A 27564-nucleotide genomic window follows, 5' to 3' on the forward strand; every position below is an offset into this window, starting at 1 on the left:
CGTAGGCGTGACAAAATGTCACTCTCGGCATCGTTCAATCGCATTTGCCTTCCGATTTTCGACTATCGTGCACGCATAATGGCGTCATTATTAATAACTGAAATTAATTTGAAATTTAAAGCATGGGAAGAGAACATAGTGTAGAACTTTGCGCTTAGTAGTCTGTGACTCCAAAGGGCGTGTACCCTGTATTCTTTTCGATTTTCTTTTTCTTTTGAGCCTGATGAGTTCACACATAACGACCGTCTCTTCGAAATCCATATCGGCAAATGTTGCTTCGATTTCAAAGTTTTGTCACCCTTCGTGAGCGCACTCCCCTTTGACGACAATGACAAAAAAATAGTAGATAATATAATTTAGTAGAACCGGTATTTGTCACTTGTCATTTATTAAAAATAATATTTATAAAATTCCTTTTTGTTATCACCTCTCTTGACACGTATTTATATGATATTTATTGAACATTCAATGTACAAAAACAAATAACATGATGATTAAGGTTTCCAAGTACGTATGCTAAATTTTGGGAATGTATATCATAATGTAAAATCAGCTAAATTCCAACTTACTGAGCAAATTTTCATCAAAATCGATTCCCGATTTCACACATTTCCAGCCATCTATGTGACAATTATTTACCCTAAGTATTTAAAGTCGGTTAAGGTTTGTTATTACTTTAATTAATAATAATAATAATGCACATATAATTTAACTATATCTTAAATTGTATAAATTATTTTACAATAAGGGAAATTCCTGAGATCCTCGGTCCGCAACAACCATTTTTATTTATTTCGATCCGTATTTAAGATTATATATTTAAGATTCGCTATTTACATATATATATTTTTCTTAAAATATTTTGTTGTTTTTTTTTTAGATTCAACTACGACCCATCGTTTGCGGAACATTCAGGTCTAGTGGGCTGGGATCCACGTACCACTTCACGTGACACGGGTGTGCTGGCACAGGAAGTTAGGAAAGTGTTACCCGATGCCGTGAAAGAGGCCGGCGATGTTACATTACCGAACGGAGATACGATTCCCAAGTTTTTGGTTGTTAACAAGGTGAGAAAAAGGTTTTTTTAGTAATCAGAATTTTTTAAGTAAATTTTTTTATCATTATCGCTTAGAATCACTTTATTGTTTATTATATATATTATAGATAGACCGTGTAAATATGTAATAATTAATAGATGTCAAAATGTGTTTTCAAATGTGTATTTGAACGAGAACAGCCCGCCTTCTTAAGTACATAGTTTATCCGTTTTAAGTAATTCTAAATTCTAATTTTAGTAATAAAAAAACTCCCTTTGTCGCTACTCCCCTCTTTGAAGGCACTCTTAAAGCCTCAGCTAACATCGGAATATTGGGCGTTGACATATCGAATAACGTCCAGTTTCGCGGTCATTTGGAAGGGAAGGCTAAATTAGCCTCCAAAAAGCTTGGTGTGCTCAGCAAGGCGAGACGGTACTTCACTCCGGGCCACCCGGGAGCTCCCCAGTACTAGCTCCTTCCACTTGACCATATTCAACAAAGAGCGATTCGAATCGTCGACGACCAATCAGTTTCCGTGCGGCTTGATCCCTTGGGGTTACGTAGATATGTGAGGTCACTCTGCATCTTCTACCGCATTTACCATGGAGAGTGTTCGGAGGAGTTGTTCGGATTAATATCTGCAGCTGAGTTTCATCATCGGACGTCAAGGCAAAATACAAAATACCATCCGTATCACCTCGACGTCCGTCGTTCCACAACTGAGCGTTTTCTAAGGCAGTTTTCGCACCACTACTATGTGGAACCAGCTGCCTACTGAAGTATTTCCGAACCAATTCGACTTAGGGTCCTTCAAGAAAAGAGCGTACCAATTCTTAAAAGGCCCGCAACGCACTTGCGAGCCTTCTGGCAATGTGAGTGTCCATGGGCGGCGGTATCGCTTCACATCAGGTGAGCCTCTTGCCCGTTTGCCTGCTATTAAATTAAAAAAAACTACTTCTTGTACTTGGGCAAAAATTAAGACCTCTGTATTATACTTTAAATCAAGCGCTTTGCATGCGTACTTATAGAAACATTTTAGCATAGCAAATTACAAAAAGACTTAAGTTAAATATAGCAGAATATACTTTTAACCAACAAATCCAACTAAGCTTATCGTGAATAGCATTATTTTAAATCGTCTTAATTATTGTTCCAGGATCGTATCTTCATGGAAAACTTAGGTGCTGTCAAGGAGCTGTGCAAGGTGACGGGGCACCTGGAGTCACGGATAGATCAGCTCGAGAAGATGAACAGACGACTCTGCAAGATTGGTCTGCAGCGGAGAGACAGTGCGAGGTCCAGTGCTAGTAACGGTTAGCAAATCTATCGATTTATTTTTATCTCTTGAAACATAATACAAATTACATAACTTAAAATTACTAATGAAGTGAAAAAAGTTTTTATTATACAATAACATTGGCTTGTTACTAAAATTATAGATTACTCAAAGCGCCCCGTTTTGTTTTTTGATGTTTCCTAGTTATTTTGTTAAATAGGGAATTAGTATTATCAGTCTGTACTGTAATCAAAGTATTGTACCCAGTTTGTAATCAAAGTATTTCTTTTATTTCTAGACTCCCGTTTCTCAGGACTCTCGGCATCCTCGAAATCATTATACAGCGACGGCAATATTTCCATTGACCAAATACGTGATATCGCTCGTTCTATCCGCCGACACGAGGGTTGCCATAAACTCAGTCACAACTCCCCGAAATACACCCGAAAACAGTGCAAAAATTGTCAAGTTTACTCGAAATATGGAAAATATTATAACTATAATAAAACATGTGTTAGATATCATTCTAAATCGGAGAAATCTGACAATTTGGACAGCAATTATCCAACGTATGTGAGTACGTTGGAAACTCCACAAAAAATGCCAGACGAAATAAGTACGAGGAAAGAGTCGTGTCTATGGATGAGAGATGTCGCTTATGGCAACATGTGTTGCGGAAAAAAGTATGGATATGATGGCAATGAACTGATTTCGAATAAACTGCTTCAAATTGTAATAACTATATTGGTGTTTATTATGGCTGTGTGGTACGTACTCGTCAACTAACGTTTTTGTACTTTAATCTTGTATTATAATTATTGATGAATTCATTCAATTAAATCAAGTTTTTGGTTACACTTTATTGCCTATTTTAACGACTTTTTTAACAGAATAATAGAAATAAAGCATGATTTATATGAAAACCACTGTGGTTTGTATGTAATATAATCATAGCAGACTTGTTTTGGAGCGCAACAAAGGCATATAAAAATAGTTTCAACTTTTTATGTTGGTTAACGTTAGGCTATCTAATAACTCTACCGGGTAGTCTATTTGAACACAAAATGTTAAGAAAACACTCTTCAAACGGATTGAAGCTATGTATTATTATTAGTATTGTATAGTGTAAAAGCTATGCTAACAAAAGACAATACTATGCACAAAAATGTTCTAACAACACGAACAACAATGTTATGTCAGCATTAATACTTTGATTTTATTTTATCCTATTATATTTAACATATTCTAATATGATGTAACATTTTGCAGTCTCGTCGTAATGTCAGCTCTATACTTCCGGGAGCATCAAGAACTATTGTCTATGAAGGAGATACGGATGCACGAGAAATTTTCGAACTACCCACATTATGGAAAGTTTAATTTTAACAATGCACCCGTACATAGAGCTACCCCGCCTGATCAAAACCAAATACAGGTAAATAAACAATGTCATTCCCTCTAAATGTATGTCCAAGAATATTCCAGCTATGTTCATGCCTTATTGGTAGTAACAGTTTTACAGTTGCCAATTTTTTGGCCAAAATAAAAACGAGGAAAACTGTACTAACAATTAAAAACTTTTTCAGAATTCAAAACCTCAACATGCAGCTACGAAGAAAACAGCGAAGGGTGATTATTATATCGATATATACGACTGTTTATTGACTATTGGGTCTAATAAAATAAATAAATTAGTGGCGCTATAACCTTTATATGTCAGATTTCTGTGTCTGTTTCATGGTCATTTGTCAATATTATAGTCAGGTAGGTGATCAGCCTCGTGTGCCTGACACATGCCGTCGAGTTTATGCGTCTAAGTTACCTCACGATGTTTTTCTTCACTGTTCGATCACATGTCAAATGCGCACATAGAAATAGGATGCTCGAAGCTACGACCTCAGGGATGAGAATTGAAGCCACTAGCCAACACTAGTCTCGACCATATTTGTTAAAGATAAGTTTTATTTTAGAGAAAGGCCCTCACAAGAACCCGGAGTTTACATCGATAGATCCGCCACTCCCGACTTTGACCACTCTACATGCATCTAGGAACTATGTTAAAAATGTCTTACGTGAGTATTTTCAAATTGCAAAATAAAATATATTCTCTGTAATTATTAAGTGTTAGCGGTGACTCTAATAATCTTACAAGTTTAAGATATGTAACATTGAAATAGTGTTGAAATAATTGAATCCAGGCGATACTAGAGAAGGCACAAGTTAAAAGTACTCATAACCAACGAGCATGATGTATGTCATGAAAGTGGATGAAGCGAGACAGGTAGAGGGCCGTAAGAAGTGGAGATCCGTGGTAGAGACCACGGTTAGGCAGAGACCTAAACACACACACACACGCACATATATATATATATATAATAAATAAATACATTTTCGTATAAAGTGCAATTTTAAAATCTAGATAATTAAATTCTAATACGCTGGTTTGCAGTACTAGTAAAAGAACGCTCGATCGACGGCAATCGTAGGCTCGAGTTCAATACCTGGCGAATAAAAATATAATTGTTATGATCTTGTTTAAAGATACGGGAACTTGTTATATTATAAATGCTCACAAAACATATATTATTATATTCAGACATGGAACAGACTACGACGACCCCTCGTTGGGAGGGACCCATTTCCATCAGTCGCATCGCAGACGTCATTGGAGGAGGATGTGCCTTCACTATCAACACAGACAATGAGTTGGATGCGGAGTGTCAGGTGATTAATTACTTGCCCTAATATTAGCCTAAAATACTTCAAAAATATGTATGTTCGTTATTTATAATAACAGTAGAGGACGAAAACTTTAAAAAATTGTGGGTATTTGAAACTATAGTTACAAATGAAGTTCTTTCTAGTTTTAACATAGAGACTTCGCTGAGAAACTGTCGTATAATTTTATATATAAATATCGCAAGATTACCAATACCCTTTGTTTTATTGCTGCCTTCAGGATATTGGAACATTTTCTCATTGGTTGATGAATGTATTGGTAAGGATATAAATAATAGCGCTTGATATAGCTAAAACCAAAAATGATATAAATTAACGCTTGTGGAACTTTTCCATTGTAGTTTTACTTTTTTTCTTTACCGGAGTTCAAAGAATTCATTTTTTTCGATGAGGCCATCCGTTGCCCTCTTATAAATTAAGTTTAATTGTCTTGTACGTTTAAAGCCACTAAGTGTTTAATAGAAAACCTAAGGGACCAGACATTTACAGCCTTGGCTCGTGCAAATGAATAGATTTCTGATTTAAGTTATAATTGCAGTCGTCGTGCCTAGACGCCCCACAGAACTATGAAAGTCAAGAAACTTTGGAGCGTGGAATACCCGATAGAGTAATCAATGAAACATACTCTAGACCACTAGAACCTATTATCAAAGAGAAAATAATCACACCGGTCATTGGTATGTATTATAAATTTAAAATAAAAGTAAATATAACACAACATTTTTACGTTTCTATTTGATATCAAATATAAGAATATCTTTTTAATCCTAAAACTCCTAGTTACAAGGCTAAATTGTATATTCTTCTCTGGTAGTTTTGAATTGTCTTCCCTCGTCAATCTAATTCTTGAAACCCCTACTCATAAAACTGAATTCTATCACTCCTCCTTTATTGTGCAAAGTATCCTGCTTTGGAACTCCTTACCTCCTTATACTCCTTGATATCAGACGAGCTGTCTTTTATTTTATTTAAAAACCTTCTTTTTGATCATTTATCTTTAGCCTCGTCTACTAGCTTAACTTAGACACATTAACCATTGGATTAGCTTGTACATTTTTGGTTATATATTTTTTTCAGGTTTTACTTTAATTTACTTAAAGTTAGTGTTACATGTTATTTTATGTTCTTTTTTGTTAATTATTAATGCATATCTTGTACTTAACCCTCTGTAGGTGTTTCGATAAGTTTGTTAGCGATAAGGCTGACCGTTGCCTAATAACGTATGTAACCTGCTTTTTTATAAGTCTTTTGGTATGAATATTTTTGTATAAGGTAACGAAGTGTAAATAAATAAATAATAAGTATCACAGCAACATTCTGGAAATGTCAAAAACTTTACAAAGTCTTTCGATAACTTTTTAGCTGATAAAAACACATCGGAGATAAAAGAGGAGATGAAGAAACATTTAAAAGAGATTATAGCGGAGTCGAACTTCTTAGACGCCAAGAATATTAGTGAGGGAAGAATGAAGAGAGAAGTCGAAGTGGGGGAGGAGGGAGAAGGAATTCTGAAGAGCAGTTCCGAGGAGATGATATTAAGTCAATCGGACGAGATTGGACGAGGTTTGTGTTTGAATGTTTTTATTGATACTCGCTTGTATCTAGATATGAAGAAGTGTTCTCTCTCCTCTCTTATTTGTTAATCGGTTAATCTAGGCAAAAAGTAAACACTAAAAACTATACTCCTTTTAGTCACTTTAATAAATAAACTTGACAAAAATGTTCTATACGAGATTTTAAAGAAGAACTTATACCTAATAACTTCACATATTGAATTTATTTTTAATAATTACAAATTCTGTACCAAAGGTATAACTTGGATAACATTTTTCTTTCGTTAGCCTCGTTAATATATGTATTTATGTAATCAATATAGGATAAGTTTGATTACCTATAAACATAAATTTACTATGAAATTTATCCACAGAATGCGACACGATATCAGTGGGAATAAGCAGTAAATCGATTTCAAATGTAACCGTATTCTCTGAGTCAGTTTGCGCACGCGCACCACACAACTATACATACTCTATCCCGCTCTCTCATTGTTTGCATCATAAGCACGTGGATATATTATTCAGGTAAGACGAATTTTACGTTTGTAATTGATAATAATGATTTGTTTCTAGGTAGGCTAAATAAATTAAAACTTTAAATTAATATTTAATTAAATTTAAAACATAAGTAATTTAGTCTTCCTTAATTTGATGTTTTTTGTTTTTTAGAAATAACAAAATATAAGTCTTCTGCTCGTGTGATTTAAATTCGCCCTAAACGACTAGACTGATTTTGTTAATTTTTTTGTGTCTGTAAACTTTAACAAGTGGAGTCGAAAATGGTTTCGATAAATCTACAATAACATGATGTTTTTGTATTTAAGACGTGTGTACAATTCTGAACTATAACTGAAATAAATGTTAAAAGTATAAATTTTAAGCTTTACTAATATTGTCACTATACTAAATTTAAAAAATAATTTGTAGATCGTCAAAACTCCGCGATCTCCGTCTATGCGATCTCCAATGCAAGTACGACACAAACAAGAACTGTCAACTTAACAAAGACATAGCAAAGCCTCTTCCGAGCATGGATGTGTGGAATTCCAAGCTCACACTTGAGTGTAACATGGACCGGACGCTGAAGCTACGAGGCAGTTTTGTCCCTATCAAGGTTGGTTCTGATCTATTCGCAAATATGTGTCGTTTTATGGTATATATTATTATTTTATTGTATAAACTAATTTTAGTTTTTGTCGTACTATTTTGAAAGATTCCCGTCTGACTTAAAAATACACCCAAACCGGTTTTTTTTTAGCCTAAGTGCCTAAGGACTTCATTTAACCTAATCTTAGTAGACTTTAAATTTGACACGATTTTTATTAGGACTTATACAAGTCCCACATAGTTGAAAACGTATTTTTATTATATTAAAAACAACCTTTTAGTCCCGGACCTCAGATTTCTTTATCTGTTTCGTTAAAGTTTGTATTTTCTAATACCCAATTTCAAAAGCCATTTGACACACCAGCTTCATTATAAAAACAAGCGGAATGAATGCGACATTCCATCACGTTTAGTTTATGTTAACCTCATTGACAATGAAAGTTTCCTGAAATGATCATTAATTATGTTAAAATATTTATCTAAATTTTATTTTTTAGTCTTTCTGATGTCTTTGACATGTAGATGAATAAAAAATCTAACGTTATAATTGACATCTTGACTTTTGAACATACCATATTTATTAAAAAACAACTTTGATGTTGACTTGCCGCTTATTTTTTTAGAAAACGAACATTTCAAATAAAATATCGTATAAAGTCAAATCTCTACTTTATAAATTATTTTTAGTAATGAATACATGCTTTTTACAAGCTATTTCAAAAAAGAGATGTACATTATTGGTAATATGTTAGGAAGGTATTAATTTGTATGATGAAAATTATCTGTTTATTGTGATGCAACCATTTTAATAGTTTGTGTTTGTTTCGTGTTTCTTGAAGTTCTCGTGTTCTAGGCATTAGTAGGATTTTATTAAAATATTTTTAAAGGTCTAGTTTTAAATGCTATGGCTAAGCTTAGTGCCTGGTTGCTTGTCTCAATTGGAAAATATATTGTATGCGACGCAATTTAAAACTAGAAAAGAAGTTAGAAATAAGTCATTCCTCCATCTTATTTATTTTTTACATAATGAATATAAGCGCTGAGTGTAAAATCTTCACGATTTTTAAACTAAATGTCTCTTAGATTTAAAAAAAATAGTTTGTATTGTATTAAATCGAGGACATTTTTATATATTCCAGTATTCTAATAATCATTTCTTTCCAGGAATTATGCTACTTGAAATCAGAGAGCAAAATACAGTTCGTCGAATTCAACATACACATTTACAGAGATTGCCATAATTAAAAATAAATGGTAGATATAGTGAAATACATTCCCAAAAGTGCAATTATATTATTGTCCGTCCTAGACATTATTTTATATATAATGGGAAATAGATTTATATATAGGATAAGAAATACTCCCGGTTATCAGTATCCACGCGTTACGTTTATTGTATGGATTTTTTCTAGTGTTGCCAGTTTTTATTACTAAATAACTTCAACTGATTACGTTCCTCAAATTTTAGGTATTAGATAAAATTATTTTCTTTTTGGACTAATCTAGTTTTATATCATTCATTTTTTATTCGTTTCTTCTGTCAACCGACCAATGGTTGCAAATGAACTAAAAAACACGGATTACCTTAGTAAACAAGAAACAATTAATTCCTTTAAAATAAATGCTAATCTTATTTTCACAGGATTGTGAGTCAGTTATTATTTTTCATATACAAAAAAATCAGACCTGTTTGTGTTTGCCCCATTGCCTTTTACGAGACATCACTTGTTAAATTTAAGTTAGATATAATCATTATTTTTGGTACCTGTATTTCTAATTTATATTTTTAGATTTTGTTTTTACAAATATTTTATTGTTAGATTTTTGTCAAAAAAAGCCTATACTAGATTGTCAAAATAGAAGCCTATAAAAGCATTAGATTAATGATCTTGAAAATAAATAACGTGACAGAACAATATAAATAGCAATTTGAGGTTCATAAATCATTCAATTCTAAATGTTACTTGTATGTACAAATTTAATATATTATTTATATTAAATGTTTCACAGAATTATTTATCTGCAGCACAAAATAGGTGCTATTTTATTGAGACGTTTAATTTACTCTGTGTTAAAAAAAAAAGTCGCCATAAGATTTTGCTTTAATGGTAATATGTAGGTAAGTGTAAAGTACCATTGACAATCAAATTAAGTTAGATTTAATTGGTAGATATCTTTTGAAGTTCCTTTGATTACTTTTCCGTAATGGATTATTAGAACGCGAAACCCCGTTTAGAACAAGACGTAAAGTTTATAGAATATATAGATTTAACTTTATTTATAATAAATCTGAAAAGTAGTCCTATTTTATTTTCACACATTCCTAAAGTACTTAATTAGTATAAGTTGAGAGTATTTAGTAGTTTTTAAGAACTACTTTAATTGCATGGTAGCTTTATGTGGCAACATTGAATTTTGATTATGCTCATTTTAGGTTAGTTTTTAATGTTAATTTAATTCGTCGGTTTTTCTTTCTACATTTTTCATAAACTGTTGTATGCCAAGAGCATATAACAGTTACTTTCCATTTATAAAGGGGAGATGAAAGGAAAACAATATATGAAAATGTATTCTAATTAATTTACATATGTATATTATGTTCCTATGAAATTAGGAGTTCACAAACAATTGTTTAAGTCTAAAACTTAATAAACAAAGCAAATAACTTATTTTTACCCGGTTAAAAACAATCGTACCCATAAAATATCTCATATAAGTAATAATTTATGGGTACGAGTAGATTTTGAAGAAGCATTCAGTTAACATTGGCCTACTCCACTTTCAGATTGATGTCTAAATAAAATTTTAAATGACTTCATTGGATTTTTTTATGGAATTATTGGAATACATTTCTGACCTTGTTTTATACATGAATTCAATCACTCATTATTCGTACCACATTAATATCAAGGTTATAAAAATACTGGTTTTGAATCGTTTGTAGTATTGTAAAAAGTATTTTTTTCTATTTAAGAATCTCATATTGATTATTATAGAGTAATTCGAAAGATGTTCATTTATGTATGAAAAAAATAGCGTTTAGACGTCAATTAATTCTATATTTATTATGTAAGAAAAATCACAACGAAAATAATATTTTTATCACATTTACTTAATTTTTTTAAATATTTGATTCAATTTTGAATCAATGAATATAATTGACATTTCACGACATTTTCCTTTCAGTGAACATGTTAATTGTCAATTTGTCAACTGCACCGTTTTGCATACTTTGTAATGACCTAGATTAAGCTTAACAGTCTTGCCATTAGAGATGGCAGATTTAGATTAAATATTTTCAATATTTATATTTTTTGTATTATATTATTATTTATATGTAAAATGTTTTTTTTGCCATTGTTTTTCGGTGCTTTGTATGACATTTAATTTTTTAAGGCACGTTAATATATTGTAATGTAGATAATACATTTTTTATGTAATGGATTTTTCGATTATTGTGTATCGTTAATTTTTAATTATTGATATGTAATAATTGAATAATCATTAAATGTAGTATTATGTAGAGAAATCTTGCAATAAAAATATGTATTAAAATGACATATTGTGTTTAATTTTCACTCTAATCCGTAAGATTTAAGAAAAAGAAAAGGTGATGTGATGGTAAGTATTTAATTTCTTATTGTTCAAACACTGGGTTTATTAAGTTTGTTAATTTTTAAATAAAGAGTCTTAGGTAAATACATTTCATTGTTAAAATGATAACATAACCTCAGATAGATTATTGTGTAAATTAGAAAGAAATGTCCGCGTGCGAAAGAAGTTCAACGGGTGCGTGATCAAGACTGTTACGTTGAATGTTGCCAGTCTCTATTTTCCCGCAAATTGAGCCACATCTATTTCAATATGGTTAAAAATTTGCAAGCTCTCAATTGTCTCTTTATACGTTTTTATTTGATAAAAAAACATTTTCGCTCATAGTGGATGTTGTTTTATTTATTTCAGTCCTCTTAAATAAATCTTTTTATCTATTTATTTGTTTAAGGGCTTCATCATATATACAAAAATAATTATTATGTTGTATAAAAGATCGTACAAAAGTATTCTTCTTGTTTTAATTTTTTTTTCAAAACTGGGTAAGTGTAGCTTTAGAGTGGTATCCCTAAAACAGTGAACCGTAAAACCAGTTTAAGACGTGCTGTCGCGAATATTAAACGTTTGTGGAGTACTTTGTGAATTTGTTTACCAACTTCATTTGGGTAAGTGAAAGTTAAATAAATATAGGCAGGCGTTTCTATTTAACTAAATAATAAATATTTATAGGCAGTTTTAGGTTTTACGCCGATCTTTCGTATAGGGGGCAATGTAATAGTAATCACTTACATGTTTCGGTCGGCCCATTAAGTTTATAGTAACGTTACTTTTATTAAGATATTCGAATAACCTAAATGAATTTTATCGTATAAGAATTTAAGAATTATTCGAAAAGAAACATGAAAATGAAGAATTTTCATCCTTTTTTATAATTTTTTTTTTTCCGAAGCATTACATTTTAAATAAAATAAATCAATTCTATAGACGTTTTTATGCGTAACTTAGTTTGAAAAGAAACCTTTCTGTTGTATTCAAAGAAGTTCTAAATATTTTTGAAATTTCACTATAATTTTTTCTAGTTAATAAATTTATGATAAATTTATAACATTATTGAAGTTCGTTTATTGAATGTAATATTAAAGAGAAGATATGTTTTATTTTTATTAATAATGTAATGCGTAAACATTTGTTAAACCGGTTATTACGGTTTTCCTTCACCTTTCGAGTTAATGTTAAATGCGCAGATAAAAAGAAAGTCCATTGGTGCACAGCCGGGGTTCGAACCTACGACCTCAGGTATCAAAGTGGCATTCTGGAATCGTAGTTTCGAGGCAATAGCGTTGCAATAACTTATTAGATAATGTACAATAATTCATACATTTATTGCAGATTTCGTCTGATACCAAACATTGCAATAAAAAAAAAGAAATTTGCTCAGGTTTCGTGTACGATTTTGTACGAGTACAAATGTTACATAACAAAAGTTTACTGTAAACATATAAAAATATATGTATATATATAACCATATTTCTTTATGTAAACTTGCGGTTTGCGGTGGGAAAATAATATACTTTCTTGCCGAGGTTTTGCAATCCACAGTTGTAATATATACCTTGGTTATAACGACATATTTATGTTGTCACAATAAAAGCTAAATGTAACCTAACAGTAGGAGAGTACAGAATCTGCATCACTGACCATTTTACGGCCAAGGGGTCTGTCAATTATTTGTTTTCAAAAATTCTTAAAAATATAAACCCAATGTTGAACGTTTTGATATTAATTCATATTACTTTAGTAAGCTTTAAAGCTTTTGTCAGAGCCACAGTTGTTTTTAGCTCTGGTTCGTACCTGGATGCCCCATACGCTGGACAGTCCAGCTACATGAGCAGCGATGTTTGTTTAGAGTTGTTGTCGCATCATGTCCCATCCTACATTCATATGACACCCTCCAAAATATATTAAAGACAGTTAAGAATCTTCATTGTATTGTTAAAAGCACTATAGTCGGGTTTGAAGCAACATTCGTGAAACACAATTGAGATAAAAACCTCGTTTGGAAAATACCATTAAACAGAATATCTTTCGAAAGTTGAGATGCAGAATTGGTAATTAAATATGATTGTACCCATAAATATAATCGTAAAAGACATTTATTAAAGTTGCAGTAAAGCCGAATATTGATTTTATTAATTTTACAAATACTTTTATTATCATAATGATCACGAGGGTTTGCTAAAATGATAATTAAAGTTTACTTTCAGAAAATTCCCAGATATGCCACCAAATTTTTGCTTGCAGGGTTTATAACGAACGTTACGAAAATGAATATGTTTAGAGGTTGCTGGCTGGCTGGATTTCTTTCCTTGGCGAGACCATTAATAATAAATAATGTATTACGAAGTAATGTAGTACTATTTTATTGGATTGAGTGCAATAATTTCTTAATCAAAGTAAATACAGTTTTTGACACCCGCCCTGACGTGAATTTGAAGTCTGCTTTTTCGCAGAAGTGACGGTGTCCCCACGATGTTTTCTCTGATCGTATTAGAAAGTGTTTTACGCACATAGAAAAAACTGTGTAATGGAGAAGTTTATCAGAGTAGTTTTTTAGAAGCAGCTTAACAATTTTATGTAACTTAATGAAGGACATTGTAGTAGTCCTTATTCTGCGCAATATAATCGAGGAGACTAATAAAATAACTGGTCAAGGAAAACGGCATTGTATAGAATTATATGTTTACTGAGTCAACGTAACTGTGAGAACCATTGTTTACATAAACAAGTAAACATAGAACAAACAACATACAAATATCATGTATATAATGTAAATGATTTTTATTTTCATTAATGGAGTATATACTAAGTCTCATAATATTCTTCGCGTATATCGTCGAAAGACATCTACTAAAATGTTCCATAGTTGAAAAGGCTCGTTTACATTGTTTTTAAATTACATAAGCTCGCATGTTGTTAATGTTTGAGGTCACTGGCACTTTCTGGTCGGTGGAAAATTCCTCTATTTTAATCAATGGAGGCGTGTAAACATCCGTGTCAATTTAAACAGTTATTTTAAACTTTAAAGTTCAAAAAAGAAAGTTCAACTTTTTTGGCGCTTAATTACTTCGTAATATCTGAAAAAATATCTTTAAAAACCAGCTACCACAGTGAAACTCACACTTCGTTTTTTATCATAAAAAATCAGTCATTTCAAGAGACTTTTATTATCGGATTAGATTTTTTCCAAATCTTTCCTATTTTTTAAGCTGAGCCAATATTGTTGAGTTCTGTTATGAATAGAGTTCTCATAAGGTATAAGCGAAGCTGTGTTGTAGTTTGAGCAACACCGAACCTAAAATAATTTATACTGGCAATAAATAGGCCAATGCTCGTTCGACATTCTCCATTATACGTAATATAACACGCCTACCTACAAGCCTTTGCTCGCGACTTCATCATTGTAGAAGTACTAAGTTCCTCATTTCGGTCGCGGTTAAAAACAAATCTAGGTAAATTGTTTTAGTGCCTTGTTATTGCGACGTAATTACATTTATCTGAGTTGATAGAAGAATCTATTACACCAAGAAATACTAAAATTTAATTATGGTAATTTTTGTTGATTTCTTGCGGAACAATCATTAGTAGGTACCGTAACGTCATAAAGCAGACATCTGTGTCTGCTATTTAAACAAAATAATACTTGGTCCCAGCCTACCTATACATAAAATGCACTTAAATTGAAATAAAAAATGTTATACAAAGTCCGTCTATTTTCTGGACAAGAGGCAAGATATGCGGAAGACATCTTTAGAATTGCACATCTCTATGTCTGTTCCACCTTAATTTTTGTTTTCTCAACAGATCTGCTACAAAATTATCGAAATTCGTTTATTAGTTAAAACCAAAAATCGTAACAAATACATTTTGAATTCTCGCTACTGACAACTAACCCAGTGGCGTAAGTATACCATCTGGGGCCCGTGGCAACTTCTTTTGATCCCAAGACCCTATCAGTAAAAATCGTCTCGTGACGTACTCAGTTTAATTTTAATAAAATTCGAGATTTTCAGCGTACACAATTAATTACACGTCGTATATGTCCCACTAATAGCCATAGGCCTCCTCTCTTAGGCGAGAGGGAATGGTCTATAGTCCCCACGCTAGCTCAATGGGTATTGGAGACTTTCATCCATAGAACATAATATCTCAATGCATTCATCATCTATCCGCTCCTTTTCTGTAAAGGAACATCATCGTGAGGAAACCTTCATATATTTACAATCTATCAATTTGAAAAGATCTATTGTCACTATATTTTAAGAAAGGTCCCTTAGGTTTACATGTCCATTTTCAAATTCAACTTGAATCAGCATCTTTTTGTTTAGGTTGTCTGAAATGCTTAACGATTAATTTGAAATTGTATTATGGTCTTTAGTTGTCTTTGGGATTTTAAGCAGAACTTATAAAAGTATACTTTTCAAATAAAATAAAATTCTCAGGTACGATGTAAAAAATATTTTTGGGCTTGTGGCCTCAGGGCACTCTTGGGGCCCTCTTGGGTCGGGGGCCCGTGGCATTGTACCAGCCCTGCCACACTATTGTTACGCCACTGAACTAACCTAACTCATGCTATTCAGATGCATAAAAACACAACCATTGAAACTAATCGGAGCTAGGCCATCCAAAGCTTTTTATTTTTGCAATGACTCCGCTAGTTTCGGGCATTTAACTTCATTATAGACCTCGTTTAATACTTTTTACCGTACAAATGTTCAATTTGTAAATTGGGCATGCCCATAACTATATATATTTCGTTGTAATTTCTTTTTGTGTGCCAAACCGAAATAATTATTTCGAAAATAATTGAACCCAAAACTACCGGGATTCCTGCGATTTGGTTTACAATCAATTATTTGTATAATATAGGATTTATATAATGATTGATGATCGTAGGTTTTCTTAACCCAAAAACTTAGTACTGTCAACACTTAAGGATGTTTGATTGGTTTGTTTGTGATTAGATAATGTTTACTTAGAAATCTTGTTACATTGCGTCAACTACCTGTAATAATTGTTGTTTATAGATGATATTAGACGCTTGTTAAGTTTGTTTTTATCATAAGCCAAGTAAACATTAAAATGTATCTTATTACGAATAATAATAGGTCAGAGGTATAACCATTGTGGCTATCGCTAATTTTATTTTAGATTTGTTTTTAAACCCCCTCGTGTCGATTTTTATGTATCGACCCTTTATGTCGTCTATATATTCGTTTATCATTAGCGAATTAGATAAATTGAAACACTGGAATAATCATAAAATAATAAGATCCATCCGCAGAATTTTATTAAGTTTATAAGTATTAGTTTAGTAGATTACAAAATGGCTAGTCCAATAATTTACGATTCACGGCTCTTTGAACTTCATAAAACTTATTGGAATTTTGAATAAACTGTAAAATTTATTCATTGACACATTCACAAATTTTAAAGTTTTTTTTTGTAAAAAAAAATGATTTTTATGTATATTTTAGTTGTTGGTATTATTGAATGTATGAATAAATTTATTTACATTATCCAATAAATAATAATTGACTTCACATCACTTCCCTTTATTTTTAATGGCGACTTCTGTGTTAATCACAATTCCGCCAATTACCGCGTTCTAAGTCTTAACACGGTGAGGATTGAATTTAATCTATTATTTACGGTAGGGCTGGATGGAAGCGAAAGTAGGGATTTAAGGTTACATCATTACATAGACGAGATAACAATTGACAGCATGAGCGCTTTCAAATTTGTCAGTTATAGTTGACATTGATAGTAAACAACTGTCTAATTGGTATGCGACAGAGGACTTTGAAATTGCTTTGGAGCGAGGTTGCAAATTTGAATTTTGAGTTTTGACAGAGTATCATCCAAGATTTACTCTCGCTATGTTTACAATGTAAATAAATTTCAAACACATTTTTTTTACAGACAAACGTTATATTACACTTATACTATAATTATGTCGGAGGAGTCGTTAGTTCGAGCATTTTACTATGGAAAGAATTTTTTTATAACGGGCGGCACGGGATTCGTAGGTTTGTGCCTTATTGAGAAAATACTGCGATGCATACCAGATTCTGGCAAAATATATTTGCTTATGCGGCCGAAGAAGGGCAAGGAGATATCGGAGAGATTAAAGGAGTTTCCTGATCATCCTGTAAGTATTGTTTGCCCACTAGTATCACATATTCAGCACTATAATTTTATACGCCATCTCTTAGTACAGAAGCTTCTATGATTTTTATTAACATTCCAAAATATATTTTTATGATAAATTACTCATTTTAAATACAAGCAAACACTTACAATTTCACATACAATCATTTTGTCCTAAAAATGATATAACTTTTTTCACTTGTAGATGTTTACTTGATAAATAATTTAAGTACTATAGATACTTTTTAAAGGCAGTTTTTTACAATTTGATAAAACTTAACTGTAAAAATCGCACATATTAGCAGAAATAACATAGCATAATAGTTATTAAAAAACTTCTGCATTAACTTGTCAGTAGTAGTAGTTCCTGAAGTCAATAAAACATTCTAAGTGTTCTAATTTTCAGGTCTTTGAAAAATTGCTAGAAAACAACTCAAAAGAAATTTTCAATAAACTTATCCCAGTTTCTGGAGATGTTAGTGTAGAGGACTTAGGTTTATCTCCAGAAGATCGGCAACTTCTTGTAGATAATGTAAATGTGGTGATACATTCAGCTGCTACCCTTGATTTTGAAGATGGCTTGAGACCAACTGTCAAGATCAATGTATTGGGGACAAAGAGAATTTTAGAATTGTGTAAACAGATTAAAGATTTGAAGGTAAGGAATCCAGAAAAGTATAGTGTATAGAAAAAAGCTTATTTATATTACCACACTAAAAATGTGTTTTATAAACCTATGATTGTAGAATTATACAACTTTATAGTCTAGACTCTTAACAATGTATTAATTTTGATGGGTTTTTATACCTCTGAAATATATGAAAGCCTCTTATTATTTTTTTAAATTATATTTTCTTATGACTGGATCTATATTAAAAATTACTTAAATATTTCCCTAGTTACTTGTATAGATAAATAAGTGCATATTTTAAATTTAGGTAATGGTCCATGTGTCCTCAGCCTATGTTAACTCATTTTTAAAAGAAGCCGAAGAAAAAATATATGAAACTCCAGGTGATGTTGACAGCGTTATTAATCTGGTTAACCGATTGTCTGACGAAGCTCTGGTAGATATGGAGAAGACGTGAGTAGATTAATTATTATTATTAATGCCTTAATTGAAACTATAAAACAGTATGAAATATAAGAAGTTGTTGTGATGTTTTATTGATAATTTTTAGGTTTATATAACATGTATAAATATTACAAATACCTTAAAACACTATTTACACTTACAGCAAGTTACGAATACAATTTATAACTTTTTAGCATCCTTCGTGGTCACCCAAATACCTACACATTCACAAAGCACCTGGCAGAACATGAAGTTAAGAACTGCTCAAATCTATTCCCTTGTACAATTGTCAGGCCTTCTATGAGTAAGTATTATGTGGATATCTATAAACTAATTGTCTTGTCTAATTTGAGACTCTTTGCAATAATATTGTGATGTGACAATTCAATTTTGAAGGACACACCAATTTTTTTTGTAAATTATTTGTCATAATCAGCATCACCACATTTATTACGCAAGCAGTACAACATACTCTTAAATATTTCTGATTATTATTTATTAATTTTCCAGTTGTGGCATCCTGGAAAGAACCTGTAATAGGCTGGACTTGTTCAAAAGTTGGACCCCAAGGATTTCTTATGGGAGCCGCTAAAGGTATGATTTTTTAACATCCCAATTACTCGGCACAGAACTAGTTTAATTGGATTATAAACAAAAATAATGCTTTGACTTTATTTTACTATTTTAATATAATATTTTGTGAAGTATAGATCTTCTGTCTCATTTCTAGTAGAACAATATATTGTTTTTGGGTCAGATCAATGATTTCAAATTATATCAATTATATAATTTTTTTGACTCTTTTATTAACCATTAAACATAATGATTATTCTGTAACCACTTAGCTTAGATTTTTCTACTCTGGCAATGGTTGAAATTGAATTTAATTAATAATATTTTTAGGTGTTGTCCGTCGGTTACCTCTCTCCACAGAAAACATAGCTGATTATATTCCAGTAGATGTGGTTATTAACCAACTACTTGTAGCAGGATGGCACGCTGCTAAACAGAAGTGAGTATGGGAGTCATTTTAGGAGTTATAAGATTTTAATTAAGTTAGTTTCTTAGTCTACTTTTATCCTTTTTTTTGGAAAAGTCATGAAAGCATTTTTTAAGCTATGTAATCTTTATATATTTTTAGGTCGGGTCTAACAGTATACCACTGTACGTCTTCAACACAGAATCCATTCCGTTGGAATATGCTGAACTCTGTTGTCAATGAAATGCTTCACAATTACCCACTTAAGAGTGCTGTCTGGTAAGACTAATTAAATAGCAGTAACATATGTTCGAGTACAAAACTTCATATGATTAAACATCCAATCTTACAAATCTATTCCATAGACTTATGAGGTCATTGACCTTTATATTATATACTTGTGTATTATTTGTCCAATCTGTAATTACAAATAAATATTTTGGATTACCTTGAATGGTAATAGCATCCATATTACTTTGTATTAAGATGTATTTTGCTTTAAAACATTGCAACACCGATTTTTTTATTTCCTAAATTTGTATGTAAAATATATTTTATTATGTGGGCATGATGTAAATAAAGTAATATTATATCAGTCTTAATTTAAGTGATATGTTATGACATTTTATTTAGTGGTACATTTTCATTTATTATTACCATTGACACAGTAGGTATGAATAGGGTTTTATTTGTTTTATTAATTAGAACGTATGTTCATTTCATTTTTTACAATATTTATTTCAGGTACCCGCATTTGCAATTTGTTCCATCTCTCTTTCTCTTCCGTATATCGGCCATCTTTGTTCATTTCTTTCCCGCCATTTTGCTTGACATGTTGCTAAGGATTACTGGAGGCAAGCCCATGTAAGTAGAATTTATGAATTATATCCTATTTAAAAAAATATTGGTATTTATTAATATGGTGCATTTGCTTCTCGGGTAAAATATTGTTACGAGCTAGGGGATCGGATCGAAAATGCCGTAGATTTCTTCAAGGGTTTATTTCTTGGTAAATCAATGAGGAATTTATGGGCACAAATTACTTGCAGAAATGCACTTATAGCACACAAAAACAATCACTTATTACTTCACTTATGCACTCTTCACACAGTACTTTATCACTTGTATTCACTTTATCGCTTCAGTGTTTCACTCTTGTTATCGCATTCAAAACTAAAGGCCACTAGTCGCGTTTCGGCTCGCTTATATATCCCTGGGAATAATTCTAAACAATATTCGAGAACTTTCTAGGCGGGCTTGCTACTGAGTAGCGATTGCACAATTCTAGAACGTCCGCACTCTTTGTCTCTTTCGCACGTTGCTCCGTCCTTGTCGTACGGCGTTCTAGAGTGCTCAGTCTAGTTTCGAGAAAGTTCTGATCTTCTCTCTTTCTCTCGTATCATTTCGTCCTTGTCTCACACCTAGAAAGTTTGGTCTAGAATATTCCTTCATCAAAGGGGTATACCTAGGCCTGAAAACGCCTGAAAACGGGTCCCCTGAAAACTGCACCACTCTACTACACATGTTCCGACTACCGACCGACTGAAAAAGGTTTCAGCTTCCTGAAAACTAGGGTAACATTATGGAAATTACAATTAACTAATATGTGATTGACCCTCTCCTGAAACGGTCAGAAATCATACTACAGCCTACTGAAAAGTTCTCTAAGTAGTGGAAAAAATCTAGAAACATTGCAGTCGACCCGTCTTCGTAACAATATATTGGTTCGTAAGGCTTATTATTTTAACTCTAATGGTATTTTCAGACTATTCCGTCTACACAAAAATGTCTGGAATTCCCTGGGTCGTTTGGAAACATTCATTTTTTCCGAATGGAGATTCCATAATCCTAATACAAGGGAATTAGCGACGCAGCTTAATAGTGTGGATGAAGATTTGTTCTATATTAATATATCATCTATATATGTGAGTATGCCCATTCCTATATCCTATAGAGATGTACTAGAGGTCTTGGGTTCCGCAACAGCATTTTTTTTAGCCTGATTTCAATTGCCTTGAATAATTAACGAAATAAGAAATAATGTCTACCCTATTGAGCGATCAAAGCGACATAAAAAGTACTTATATTTAATTATTTTAAATTTTTAATAAAATGGAATTAATATACTTCCAGTGGATAGAATACTTTGTTAATCTCCATTTGGGAGTGAGAAAATATTTGAACAAAGAGAGTGAGAAGACAATTCCTGCCGCAAAAACTAAAGACGCCATGTGAGTATTTTTAATTTCATTTCAAGGAAGTAATGTATATTAGTAAAAATATATAATCAATATATATATTACATAAAGTTACTAAAAGCCAATTTTCGAGCTTGAAGTTAATGGTGAAATTTCGTTGATACGAAGGTTCACCGGTTGAGTTAAATTGTTTCCTTTTCAGATTAAAAGTCGCCCATATTGTATGGCAAGTTATGATTATCGCCTTGCTGTGGTTCATTTTTGCCACCATTTTTGGCTTCACAATGCTCCAAAGTTGTTGGGCCCCAGCGATTATGTATTACTTATACACTTTGCTATAGACCTATTTATCAGTATTAAATTATTGCACAATGAAATTTAGGGGAAACCTTTTTAGTTGTATATTAAGAGATGTGGGTATGTCTCAAATTATTCAGACTTGTTCTTAGATGCACCAATTGTTGTCTCTATAAGTGAATTCAAACCTTAATTGTAAATGGTGGAGGTTCACTATTTAAAAAGGATAATTTTCAATCATTCCTACTGAATTTAGAGTATAACCAATACATATATCGGTTGTGTATTTATTTTAGTATATAGGATCTTTGTCAATACCCAACAGATAGAAGGGTAAATGGAGAATTACATTTATTGTTTAAACTTCAAAAGTAATCATATTAAGGTGTTTTGCCCCGTTTATTAATTCAATTATTTCATGAGACAGGACAAGGACAAAACATTCAATAACTTTTTCTACTAACAATGTTGTATTTTAGATATAGTATAGATCTAAATTCCGTCCTTATAGCGTTAAGTTTTGTGCACAGATAAAAATGAATTTGACATTTGACACACCAACAGCTTTTCTGTCTGTGATGTAATCTTTGTATTTTTAATGTTTATGGTAATGGTTTACATTCCAGTAAAATAAGTATTAAATTATGATTTTATTGTTTTATTTTCACCTTAGTGATTAATTCAGATAATAAAATAAATGTTTTCAAAAATAATTTTATTTGGGGGGCCATTCTAAATGCACTCGAGTCACGTCTAGAGCGAGAAGATCGATATCGGCGTTCAACGCGTACGAAAGAGACGGATGCGTACGAGCCAGTTCGCCGTGTACGTACTCTTTTACGTACGTTCCCGCTGACGTACGAATCGAGAGGAGAAATAGTTGGGGCTGGTCTGAAATAATAGATAGATTTTACAATATTAAGAAGGCTCTTTCAACATTACTGGTCACCGTATTTCAAACATATATATTGCCTCTACAAAACCTCACCTGGCACGATCCTAGCCTGTAAATCCAGGATCTCTCTTTTTCTTGTAAGTAAAGGTCGTCTATGTAACACCCGAATTGGGGTTTTTTGAGTGATTTGAACCCGAACCGGGTCATCCGTGTCTGTATTGCGATATTTGTTTATGTAGTCTATATCTTCTTGGGTCACTTTTACGGATTCTGTGGTATTCTGAAAAATGTAACATCGTTATATTACAACCGTAGGCCTACTCGGGCATTTCATCAGACCATCATTGATATTAACGACAATATAGTTGATATTTATTATTCTTATTCGTAGTCTCGGTGAAGGTTGTAAAACTCAAAGTTTTGGGCTTGAATCTCTTGGATCAAATTGCATAAGGGAAACTGAAGAAACTATGAATTTATGACACAAAAAATGTTTTGGTCTTAAAGAAGCAAGCCTTACAAATATATTTTTATAGCGGACTTAGAGACGCCAATAGCGAAAGAAGACACGTTTCTGCCTGTTTCATTGGTATATTAATATATTCAATTAATTTGTCGAGTTGCATTTAGCGCAATTGAAGTCTCGAATCGTGCCGGTTTCCTCACGATGTTTTCTTTCGAATGAAAAAGAAAACCCTTGAAAGGGATATGCCCTACACCTTACGGTGGATTATACGTACGTCGTCGAACTTGGAGTGTGTCAGTTTGATGCATAACGCCTCGTACGTCTTACATTTTGTTTCTTCACCTCTTTTCAATTGTATTAAATCGTCTCTGAAATAATATTGCAGCAAATGAATGTAAATAAGAAAAACATGAAATCGCAAGTTAAAGGTAATTATTTAAAAACTCACTTGGACAAATAAGTCAAAAATTTCACAATGACGTCACCACTTTTGGATACTTCCGCGCATGCGCCATTTAATTCCTCACTAGTGAGTTGCCTTACTGGATCTGAAATCTACATGATTGTTTCATTAAGCCGCAGATAAATTGTCTAAACGATATATCTCAATCGTGTACCCCAATTTATTGATTATATTCTGAGAGCTGAGAATATATTGACAAGGAAAAATAGTTTTATTTCATTTTCCTTCTCTGTCATTCCGCGAGCTTTTTGACCGCCCTCGTACGTGCTTTAAACGGGATATATGGTCCTTATATTGTGATATTTAAAAAACAATTTAATTTTTTTATAGATTCATACTTCGATAGCAAACGGTCTGCCATCGCCCAAACATCTCACGTCCACATCTTCTCTTCCCGCCGATATAAACTTTAAACGGGTCTCTACGTCAGAGTCGGATAAACTGAAAGTCAGAAAAAAATTAGAATTACGTGGCGTTTTAAGGAAGGGTCGACTCAAAACGAAAGTGAAAGCCTTTCTCATTATTTATTTATTAATACTTAATAACATATTATCAGGGAAATGAAGTGATTTCAACATAAAAATTTACCTAAATTTTGCGTTTAAGAATTTGCATATATTTGCGGTTTCTGGAAACAGTCTCAAATAAGGCATCATCATTGTAGAACAAATCACATGTTTATTAAATGATAATGAGCAATAAAAAAGTATGGTCGGATATGTGCGCAAAGTAATGTAATATTTTTATATATAATATATGTGACGCAAAGATGATTTTCATATACATATAACACACGGGCAGGAGGCTCACCTTATTTTATGTGATGCCGCCGCCCATGGGCACTCATTAATAATAATATTTTAAATACAATATGTATAAGTCCATGAATTTTTATACCACACGAACCAAAGTTGTCCTTTGAGCTTCTTAACAGTGATCAGTGGCCCAAGCACGCAACCAAACTTTTAAACTTTCCTTTCTAATTGATTTATCTGCATTTAATAATATGAGGAATGTTTAATCTATTATTAATATTTATTGCCTACCAAAAGTCTTGAAGATCTAAACTTACTTTAACAGTTTTGCGAGAGGCTCAAATATGATTTCTTCTACTGAATTTGGTAGAACTCTTACGTTCTTCAAAATCCACGGTGTTTGTGGTAGATTTCTGCTTAGTTTTATATATCTGAAAAAATCATTTATTTATATTCCAAATTACTGAAGAGGCCAGTTTTGTCTAATACATATGTAAATGCAAGACATTTTCAGACAGTTTTATTTAAACATAACGAGATCGAAACAGATGAATACCCAATACACCTATGTACTTTATAAGAATTACCAATTGACATAGCTCATGATAAAATATTGAGCAATTGGAATATGGAACCATATTGTTTCTAATATTATAGAAAGAAAGCAGGAAGTGTCTCACCTGCCTCCCAAATAGACCGGCGCATGAGCACCTACAACACTAACACACTGCGCGTGACCTCTCACGGTTAATTGGGCACCTGAAGACATTAATTTTGAGAGCTTGGCATCTTCTAGAGCCTGTTAGTAAAATAAAACATTTAAATTGATTTCTTAAATTAATAGTTTGATAATCTCAACATTTATTTTTCTTTGCCTGGAATATGAAAATAAGGTAAAAATTCAACTTAAAATACCTGTTCAACGGACTGCCTTGTGAATTCTGTAGGAAATCTCCTCTTATATTTATTTCGGTTTTCAAATAGACCTGGATCAACTTTCTTTAATACTTCTAACTCCTGAAATATTTCAATACTATATGTATATATCTATTTTATTAAAATTTACTACATACTACTATTAATACTACATATTAAATTTTACATTTGAACAGGAAAAAAATTAAATATTAATCCAAATAAAGCTTTTTTTAATTAGTAGTAATAAGTAGTGTCTTCATACTTAGCCTTAAAGGTAAGAAGCTATCCTTATAATGGATTGTAATAAAAAAATAACTCAAAGTATTCTTGAGATATTGGATATACATGGAAAAATCAGAAATATTTCCTCACCTGTAAATCATCGGGATAATCTAAATGTACCATAATGAGCAATGGTGAGTCCAAATCAAATGACTTGTCAATAAAATCAGCAACTTTAGGTCTGAAGGACATTTTCCATGCATCCTTGAGCTGTGTGTATATAGCTGGAATTTTTAAAAGCATTACTCTTTGTACTAAAGTATAATATTAATTCCATATCTAGGCCATATAACAGTTTAATAAACTTTTTGCAATAAATTTTGACATTTTAATCTTGATTACAGGCAAAAAATTTCTATACTGTTTACATATATTATTATAAAGTTATTACTCACTGGGATCATATTCTGGAAATGCTTCAACAATTTTTAATGTTATTATTTTCTCTCTGAGTATAGTTGATATGGGAGCAGAGAGACCACAAGTGTAGGTTTTGCATTCATAACTGAAATTTTTTAAATCAAGTATAAGTCAACCTAGAATTTGATACAAAATTTTAAAAAATAGTAATAATAGATGTACCCCTTCTTTAAAATCATATCTTTGATATCCTTCAATGTATCACTCCAGAATTCTTCTTGCAACACTCCAAGACAGCTTACACATACATCCAATCTACGTTTCTTGCTTGGAGGAGTTTCACTTTTTTCTTCCTCATTTTCTACTTTCTTATCAACAACATTTATGGTCCTATTTTCCTGTTTTTCAGATTCTTCAAGATCCAAATTATGATTTGTAACACAAACATTAGTTGTTTCTGTAATTGTCTCATTATTTTGAGCTATAATAGTTTCACTAGTAACTATACTATCCTTATTATGTAGAATATTGTCCTTAGCCACATCTTGATACTGGAAATCAGTATACATTAAAAGAAATAGTTTATCCATATCTGTATTAATAAAACAAGACAGTTATTCTTAATTATAATCACTTATTTTTTGTCTTCAACAATCTTAAGATGAAGCTCATGTGTATACATATATCAGTATAGACATAAAGATTCTAATTGTTGTTTTTGGTAGGTTTGTTACAAATAACCAAAATAAAACTACTGGACCAAATTAAAAAATTCAATTTCAATGTTACTGAAAGTTTATTTATTCCTAAAATATATTTTATTATATATTGCAGTGTGGGCATCTAATATTTAGTGTGATTAATTTGTATAAAATCATACCTGTTCTACAAATGCTTTTGAATTTTCGTAAACACTATATTTCTTGTATCCTATGTAACGAATACAGCATAAATCACAACAGCCAAGATTTTTACAGAATTTAAATACCTCTATATTATTCATTGTAGAATTATCCATTCAACTAAATGTTTAAGTTTTTAAATATTATATATTGTACCACGCATTGTTAGGTTAGAAAAAAGAAAACAAACATGAGCCATATCTGCCAAGACTATGCTGTGTGTCATGACTGTTGTCATTTCACAGCAGCTTCGACAATTGACATTTTAACTCTTCTGGGGTTATGGCTGAAGAGCATAATTTATTTTTTATCTTTTTAGTTTTATTTATTATTAATTTTAGATTTTTAGTTTTTATAGATGTACGTCTAGATCAGTGATGGGCAAAGTACGGCCAGCGGGCCATCGCCGGCCCGCGAAAGTTTAGCCCAAAGAGGGTCCATCAGCATAGATAGTATGTGGCCCGTTATAATTACGTTTTGACAGTTGAGAAGAAAAAGTA

General features: G+C 31.9%; 3 protein-coding genes across 5 annotated transcripts in view; 2 read left to right on the plus strand and 1 right to left on the minus strand.

Moving 5' to 3' along the window:
- The window catches only part of LOC123717279, a 38459-nt gene extending 28941 nt beyond the window's left edge, over positions 1-9518 (plus strand). For both annotated transcript variants that reach the window (XM_045673191.1, XM_045673193.1), the window contains exons 12-23: positions 881-1067; positions 2194-2350; positions 2612-3080; positions 3583-3748; positions 3900-3942; positions 4284-4385; positions 4910-5037; positions 5591-5729; positions 6415-6615; positions 6980-7133; positions 7536-7722; positions 8880-9518. In XM_045673191.1, coding sequence (XP_045529147.1) covers positions 881-1067; positions 2194-2350; positions 2612-3080; positions 3583-3748; positions 3900-3942; positions 4284-4385; positions 4910-5037; positions 5591-5729; positions 6415-6615; positions 6980-7133; positions 7536-7722; positions 8880-8960 — 2014 coding nt within the window. In that variant the 3' untranslated portion in view covers positions 8961-9518. The remainder of the gene's footprint in view (positions 1-880; positions 1068-2193; positions 2351-2611; positions 3081-3582; positions 3749-3899; positions 3943-4283; positions 4386-4909; positions 5038-5590; positions 5730-6414; positions 6616-6979; positions 7134-7535; positions 7723-8879) is intronic.
- Positions 9519-11845: 2327 nt separating this feature from the next.
- On the plus strand, positions 11846-22671 carry LOC123717143 (putative fatty acyl-CoA reductase CG8306). 2 transcript variants are annotated; one of them, XM_045672990.1, is made up of 12 exons: positions 11846-11932; positions 17247-17475; positions 17881-18132; positions 18413-18558; positions 18744-18853; positions 19060-19143; positions 19453-19561; positions 19691-19807; positions 20273-20392; positions 21294-21453; positions 21662-21759; positions 21929-22671. In XM_045672990.1, the coding sequence occupies exons 2-12, from the start codon at positions 17278-17280 to the stop codon at positions 22065-22067; spliced, it is 1533 nt and encodes a 510-aa protein (XP_045528946.1). In that variant the 5' UTR covers positions 11846-11932; positions 17247-17277; the 3' UTR covers positions 22068-22671. The 2 variants fall into 2 exon arrangements, with proteins under 2 accessions (XP_045528946.1, XP_045528945.1); XM_045672989.1 differs by lacking the exon at positions 11846-11932 and having other exon boundaries at positions 17139-17475.
- A 1-nt stretch (position 22672) lies between these two features.
- Positions 22673-27253, minus strand: LOC123717142 (putative tRNA pseudouridine synthase Pus10). Its single transcript, XM_045672988.1, has 12 exons — positions 27043-27253; positions 26385-26713; positions 26198-26307; positions 25893-26026; positions 25518-25619; positions 25283-25401; positions 24920-25033; positions 24186-24288; positions 23833-23939; positions 23659-23752; positions 23012-23198; positions 22673-22914 (listed from the first exon to the last, which is right to left on the minus strand). The coding sequence occupies exons 1-12, from the start codon at positions 27178-27180 to the stop codon at positions 22739-22741; spliced, it is 1713 nt and encodes a 570-aa protein (XP_045528944.1). The 5' UTR covers positions 27181-27253; the 3' UTR covers positions 22673-22738.
- Between the last annotated feature and the right edge of the window lie 311 nt (positions 27254-27564).

Source organism: Pieris brassicae, chromosome 12 (genome assembly GCF_905147105.1).
Source record: "Pieris brassicae chromosome 12, ilPieBrab1.1, whole genome shotgun sequence".
NCBI lineage: Eukaryota > Metazoa > Arthropoda > Insecta > Lepidoptera > Pieridae > Pieris > Pieris brassicae.